The sequence below is a fragment of the Boleophthalmus pectinirostris genome, unplaced genomic scaffold (genome assembly GCF_026225935.1).
Source record: "Boleophthalmus pectinirostris isolate CB_2022bp ecotype Guang Dong unplaced genomic scaffold, ASM2622593v1 HiC_scaffold_21, whole genome shotgun sequence".
NCBI classification, from domain to species: Eukaryota; Metazoa; Chordata; class Actinopteri; order Gobiiformes; family Gobiidae; genus Boleophthalmus; species Boleophthalmus pectinirostris.
This window is the reverse complement of record NW_026571175.1, coordinates 38,511,321-38,517,557: the sequence shown is the minus strand read 5'-3', so window position 1 is coordinate 38,517,557 and position 6,237 is coordinate 38,511,321. Positions and strand designations below refer to the sequence as shown.

At 49.7% G+C, this 6,237-nt stretch overlaps 2 protein-coding genes across 5 annotated transcripts in view; one reads left to right on the top strand and one right to left on the bottom strand.

Annotated features, from left to right (window-relative positions):
- Window positions 1–2,408, bottom strand: part of vps45 (vacuolar protein sorting 45 homolog) — an 18,218-nt gene extending 15,810 nt beyond the window's left edge. Inside the window, exons 1-2 of the mRNA XM_055157271.1 lie at window positions 2,185–2,408; window positions 198–332 (exon numbers count right to left, since the gene is read on the bottom strand). Coding sequence (XP_055013246.1) covers window positions 198–332; window positions 2,185–2,277 — 228 coding nt within the window. The 5' untranslated portion in view covers window positions 2,278–2,408. The remainder of the gene's footprint in view (window positions 1–197; window positions 333–2,184) is intronic.
- A 467-nt stretch (window positions 2,409–2,875) lies between these two features.
- Window positions 2,876–5,868, top strand: LOC129410077 (THAP domain-containing protein 8-like). Of its 4 annotated transcripts, none has more exons than XM_055157263.1 (4): window positions 2,876–2,991; window positions 4,225–4,714; window positions 5,219–5,291; window positions 5,742–5,868. In XM_055157263.1, exons 2-4 carry the CDS (start codon window positions 4,418–4,420, stop codon window positions 5,834–5,836), a joined length of 465 nt encoding a protein of 154 aa, XP_055013238.1. In that variant the 5' UTR covers window positions 2,876–2,991; window positions 4,225–4,417; the 3' UTR covers window positions 5,837–5,868. The 4 variants fall into 4 exon arrangements, with proteins under 4 accessions (XP_055013238.1, XP_055013237.1, XP_055013240.1 ...); XM_055157262.1 differs by lacking the exon at window positions 2,876–2,991 and adding an exon at window positions 3,182–3,318; XM_055157265.1 differs by lacking the exon at window positions 2,876–2,991 and adding an exon at window positions 3,211–3,318 and having other exon boundaries at window positions 4,291–4,714.
- Window positions 5,869–6,237: the final 369 nt, after the last annotated feature.

Genomic DNA, 6,237 nt, shown 5'->3' with positions numbered 1-6,237 from the left:
TGGTGTGGGTGAGGGTGAGGGTGGGGGTGAGGGTGGTGGTGAGGGTGGTGGTGAGGGTGGTGGTTGAGGGTGGGGGTGGTGGTGAGGGTGGTGGTGAGGGTGGGGTGAGGGTGAGGGTGGTGGTGTGGGGTGAGGGTGGGTGAGGGTGAGGGTGGGGGTGAGGGTGGGGGTGAGGGTGGTGGTGAGGGTGGTAGTACCTTGGTGGGGCGCAGGAAGCACAGGGCCTTCAGGTGTTTCATGGGTTCTCTGTTTTGGGACTCGATCCTCTCGAACAGATAAACCTCCTTCTGCAGGATCTCAGACTGAGAGTAAACCACACTCACCACACTCGTCTGGAACCACACGGAACATACAGAACTCAGAGAACATACAGAACACACGAAGAGCATACGGAGAACATGGAGAATGTACAGAACATATAGAGAACATACAGAATACAGAAATGATCTGTACAGTAACATGAGCACTTTTGCTCATGGAGAACATCTCCTCAGAGGAACTTTCACTGGAGACCACTGTCCTGTTGTATCGTGTGGCAGTGTTCCGGTGGAGAACACTCTCGGGCAGTGTTCCGGTGGAGAACACTCTCGGGCAGTGTTCCGGTGGAGAACACTCTCGGACAGTGTTCCGGTGGAGAACACTCTCGGGCAGTGTTCCGGTGGAGAACACTCTCGGGCAGTGTTCCGGTGGAGAACACTCTCGGGCAGTGTTCCGGTGGAGAACACTCTCGGGCAGTGTTCCGGTGGAGAACACTCTCGGGCAGTGTTCCGGTGGAGAACACTCTCGGGCAGTGTTCCGGTGGAGAACACTCTCGGACAGTGTTCCGGTGGAGAACATTAACTCTCGCCCTTCACATGTTCTCTGGAGCAGCTGAGACAAGAGCGAGACTCGTTTCCACTGACACTTGGTTTATTAAACATTTAAAACCAAACGACACCGAGTCTCCACAGCACCAAGTCTGAATCACACATGAAACACAACTGAGTCGGTTTAACAGCGGCACGGCACATGACCTGACCTGAGCCCAGACGTGTGTGTCCGTCACACAGCAACACAACAAGAGACGACCTGTGACCTGTGACCTTCCAGTGTAATAAAAATAAAAGGACGCCACCACATGGTGCAATCAAGTATTACAGTATCAACAGTAAAATAAATGTAACACTGACTGTTACAGTGTCCATCACCACCTCTGCTGCCTCTTTTACCCTCAAACCTTTGACCCTGTCCCTCTGTCCTCCTGTCACCTCCTGTCCCTCTGTCCCCCTGTCCCTCTGTCCTCCTGTCACCGTCTGTCCCTCTGTCCCTGTCCTCCTGTCACCGTCTGTCCCTCTGTCCCTGTCCTCCTGTCACCTGTCTGTCCCTCTGTCCCTGTCCTCCTGTCACCTCCTGTCCCTCTGTCCCTGTCCTCCTGTCACCGTCTGTCCCTCTGTCCCTGTCCTCCTGTCACCTCCTGTCCCTCTGTCCTCCTGTCCCTCTGTCCTCCTGTCACCGTCTGTCCCTCTGTCCCTGTCCTCCTGTCACCTGTCTGTCCCTCTGTCCCTGTCCTCCTGTCACCGTCTGTCCCTCTGTCCCTGTCCTCCTGTCACCGTCTGTCCCTCTGTCCCTGTCCTCCTGTCACCTCCTGTCCCTCTGTCCCTGTCCTCCTGTCACCGTCTGTCCCTCTGTCCCTGTCCTCCTGTCACCGTCTGTCCCTCTGTCCCTGTCCTCCTGTCACCTCTGTCCCTCTGTCCCTGTCCTCCTGTCACCGTCTGTCCCTCTGTCACCTGTCCTCCTGTCACCGTCTGTCCCTCTGTCCCTGTCCTCCTGTCACCGTCTGTCCCTCTGTCCCTGTCCTCCTGTCACCGTCTGTCCCTCTGTCCCTGTCCTCCTGTCACCGTCTGTCCCTCTGTCCCTGTCCTCCTGTCCCCGTCTGTCCCTCTGTCCCTGTCCTGTCCTGTCTGTCCCGTCTGTCCTGTCCTCCTGTCCCTGTCCCCTGTCCCCTGTCCCCTCCCCGTCTGTCCCTCTGTCCCTGTCCTCCTGTCCCCGCCCTCGACGCTACCCCCTCTCCTCTCACTGCCTGTCACCGCCTGTCCCTCGGTCCCTCTGTCCCTCGGTCCCTCTGTCCCTCGGTCCCTCTGTCCCTCCCTCTGTCCCTCGGTCCCTCTGTCCCTCGGTCCCTCTGTCCCTCGGTCCTCGTCTCACCGTCTCTCGGTCCATGAGCAGAACTTTCATCCCGGAGCCGCTGGTCTCGATCATTTTGGAGACGTACTGTTTCACGGCGAGCGTCACGTTCATGTTTGGGCTCCGACGCTGCGCTGAAGAGAAAAAACAAAACGAATGAAAAAGTCGAAGTTAAATGTTGAATTTGTTTTCAGGTCTGGTGATTCTGCAGCTGCAAAACCCAAACACTGCGGCACTTCCTTCCGGTCCCGTGACGTCATGACGCACGTCTCCGTCCAAATCCAAATAAACCAACATTTCCAAAGCTTTTTTCACTTTGTGCAAAAATAATTTTATGTATGTTTCAAGGGAATAAAACATGATTTTGTGCCTATGTAAACTGTTAATTTGTAAAACTTTAAGAGCACTTATATTTGCTTATTTGTGGGCAAATTTTGGATTAAACTACAGTTTGCGTGTCTTAATTAGGTTTTAATAAACAAAACTGTATATAAATAAAATGCTGTTATGAATGTCTGAATGTTTATTATAATGTACATTTTTTTCCTGAGCATGTTTTAGTTTTTCTGCTTTAATCGGACCTTTAAGTTCAGAATAACGCGCACGTGCTGAGAGGTTCTTCCTGAATATTTGACCTGCTTTATATGATTAGTTTAGTATAGGATTATTTGGTATTTTTCTGAACCTGAAGCTGGAATTTTGGAGTTTTGGAGGTTTTTGGAGTTTTTTTGGGGAGTTTCAGTGTTTGTGTCACGTGCGCAGCGCAGACATAGTGGGTCTATATGCAGCAGGAGGTTAGCATTAGCCCCGGTTTGGCATCAGCAGTATGTGAGTATAAAACACTCTTTAAACACTTTTATCACAAATATTCTCCGATGTTTCGTAGCGCTGTGGTGTTGTCTAAACGTAGACATGTTTCGTTCTTAAATGCACCGCTTGTTGTGAGGATAAATTAAAAATAAAACCGCAGCCGGAGCACATGTATCCTTCCGCCAGGGGCTGTACACGGAGCGGCGGAGGGATACCTGAGCTAGCCGGTGTTAGCCGGTGTTAGCTTGTCCCAGAGCTGCAGGATCCTGCAGGAAACAAACAAACCTCCAACAAAAGTCACGTTTACCGCGAATAAAAGCTCCAGCGGCCCCGGAGCTGCGGCAGGTGAGGAGGACTCGCGCTGTGCGAAGGTTTAAATCAGGTGTGAGTGAGTTTGTGGAGTTAGCAGCAGGTTTAGCCCGGAGCTAACTGAGGAGCTAACAGCAGAAAAAACCTCCAAAAACAACAAACAAATGGAAATAACGCTGCGGTGACGCAACTGACACGTGAAAAGAACTGTACTTTTATTCATCCTACGTGTTTGTTTTGTCACAGGGAAAAGTTTCTGAAGTTTGTGTTTTGGCTGCATTGCACTTAGCTTAGCATGCTAACTCTGGTTTAGGATTTGAATTAAAACTGTTTAATTATAAACATCAGAATTAGGCTCAAAACAGAAAAGAGTTCAGCAAAGTCTTGTTTATTTGTTTAAGATTAAAAACTGTGATTTTTGTGACATATTTCCTGTAAAAACTGTGTTAAAGTTCTGTCAGCTCTGAACATCAGCTCTCACTGTTGGGAAGGAAACTTTAAAGGGACAGTCTGGAATTTTACACATAAAGCCTCATTTCCCCGCGAGCCACAGTGTTGGAGACACTTTTTAACCCTCATGCTCTCCTGGAAGATTTTTTTTCCTTCCCGCTCTCTCTCCAGGTGAGAAAATAAATATTTGAGTCTGATTGACCCGCGCCAAGAGCCGGAGGGAAAAACAAATGTCTTTGGGTGAATGTGACTGTGAGGAGAGCGAGAGGGTTAAATACTCCATCCAGTCGTTGTATTTACAGAGGTCTCTGGTGTTAGACCAGTGCAGGTCAATGGTCACAGTTATTCTGACACTAAAAACAGTTTTACCCACTTCACAAAACACCAAAGAAAATCTGTTTTTACTCCAGACCCAGTCAACATCTGTGTCCACACTTTTACTCAGGGACTGTTTTCTCTTTGCTCTAAAGAATAACCACCTCCCTTCAACAGAGACCCGTGTGAGACCCGTGTGAGACCCGTGTGAGACCCGTGTGAGACCCGTGAGAGACCCGTGAGAGACCCGTGTGAGACCCGTGTGAGACCCGTGTGAGACCCGTGTGAGACCCGTGTGAGACCCGTGAGACACTCGTCGTCCTGCTCCTGTTGTGTCGATCAGTGGATTATAAAACCGTCCCGCAGCACCATGGTGAATCAGTGTTCCTTTAACAACTGTGAAAATAAAGCTCGCAAATGGACTCCACAAAGTTTCCACCACTTTCCACTAAAAGACAAGAAAAGACTGAAACTGTGGCTCCGCGCGGCCGGACTGGACCCGGACACGCCGCGCGAGTCTCTGCGCAACCGCATGATCTGCAGCGACCACTTCAGCCCGGCCGACTTCACCAACTCCAGGATCAAACCGTTTCTCAAACCCACCGCAGTGCCGGCCGTCTTTTCACGTGCACCAATCACCTCCGACGAAGAAGAGGAAGAAGAAGAGGTTTGTGCTCTTCCTCCTGTCATGAAGGTCCAGTGATCATGACTTTAACTTAACTCAAACTAGTGTTACTAGTGTCTCTCTGAACACTCTTGTAATAAAAACAAGTCTGATTTAGTTCAAATTTAAGTTTATAAAATTGTAAAAAGTCTTCTCAAACACAACTGTTTACAGACTAAATTCTGAACCAGCATGGATTCTGATTGGTCCGTGTTTGTTTTTTGTGGATTCTGATTGGTCCGTGTTTGTTTTTCGTGGATTCTGATTGGTCCGTGTTTGTTTTTCGTGGATTCTGATTGGTCCGTGTGTGTGTGGTGGATTCTGATTGGTCTGTTTGTTTTTCGTGTATTCTGATTGGTCCGTGTGTGTGTGTGTGTGTGTGGTGGATTCTGATTGGGCCGTGTGTGTGCGCTGGATTCTGATTGGTCCGTGTGTGTGTGCTGGATTCTGATTGGTCCGTGTTTGTTTTTCGTGGATTTTGATTGGTCCGTGTGTTGTCGTTTGCAGATGGGGCAGGACGAGCCTCCAGGGGGCGCTGTGGCTTGGATGTTTGATTCTGACACTGTAATAAAAACTGAAGGTACGATCACAGGGGGATTGTGGGTAAATATTAACGACCACAATTAAATTTGTGATTTAGTTTTCAAAGGTTTAAACCGGAGGAAAGGTCACACGGTTCACACACACTGAGATTATTCCAGAAAGATATTTTTCTTTAAGAAGTCACATTATTTTTATATTTAATCATGTTTTTCACTGTGTTGCCGTGGCGACGGGGAAAGCTCCGTGTTTATCTTAATGACACAGTTTCACAAAGTCATAAAACACATCATTAGTTTGACTGAAGAACATGAACTCTGGTCCAGTGACTCCAGGTCGACCCACTCAGAAAACTCCAGAGTGTCAGAGTCGTTTTCTGCACGGTGTTGCCATGGTGACGTACCACCCCACGAAGGCGACCTGAGGCGACCTGAGTGTGACAGACACGAGCAGCTTTCACTTTCTTTTGTTTTATGTTTTCCTGATGCAGACGAAGTCCCAGATCCAGACCAGACTCAGACCAGACTCAAGACCAGACTCAAGAACTCTACCAGAGCTACACCTCACACGCCGAAGACGACCTGAGCTCCGACCTGAGCTCCGACCTGAGTCCTGACCTCAGTCCTGACCAGAGCCCACCTCAGGTCCAGATTAAACCTGAGATGAGTCCAGTCAATGCTTTGACCCAAAGTCCTGGTTCAGATTCAGCTGGGGTCCCAAAATCAGTCCAGACCTCACAGATCAAAGAAGACCCGAGTCCAGACCTGAGTCCAGACCCGAGTCCAACTCAGAGACCAGCCCAAAGTCCAGCCCAGAGTCCAGACCCGAGTCCAACTCAGAGACCAGCCCAAAGTTCAGCCCAGAGTCCAGACCCGAGTCCAACTCAGAGACCAGCCCAAAGTCCAGCCCAGAGTCCAGCCCAGTCCATTGTGGTCCGAGTCCCGGCTCTGGCCCTCATTCAGGCTCTAGTCCAAAGTTCTGGTAAG

Bases quoted from the DNA above. Each gene is read 5' to 3' on its own strand.
- LOC129410077 (XM_055157263.1), top strand. From the start codon at position 4,418: ATGGTGAATCAGTGTTCCTTTAACAACTGTGAAAATAAAGCTCGCAAA. The intron at 4,715-5,218 runs GTTTGTGCTCTT...TGTCGTTTGCAG, and splicing joins AAGAAGAGGAAGAAGAAGAG to ATGGGGCAGGACGAGCCTCC. The intron at 5,292-5,741 runs GTACGATCACAG...TTCCTGATGCAG, and splicing joins CACTGTAATAAAAACTGAAG to ACGAAGTCCCAGATCCAGAC.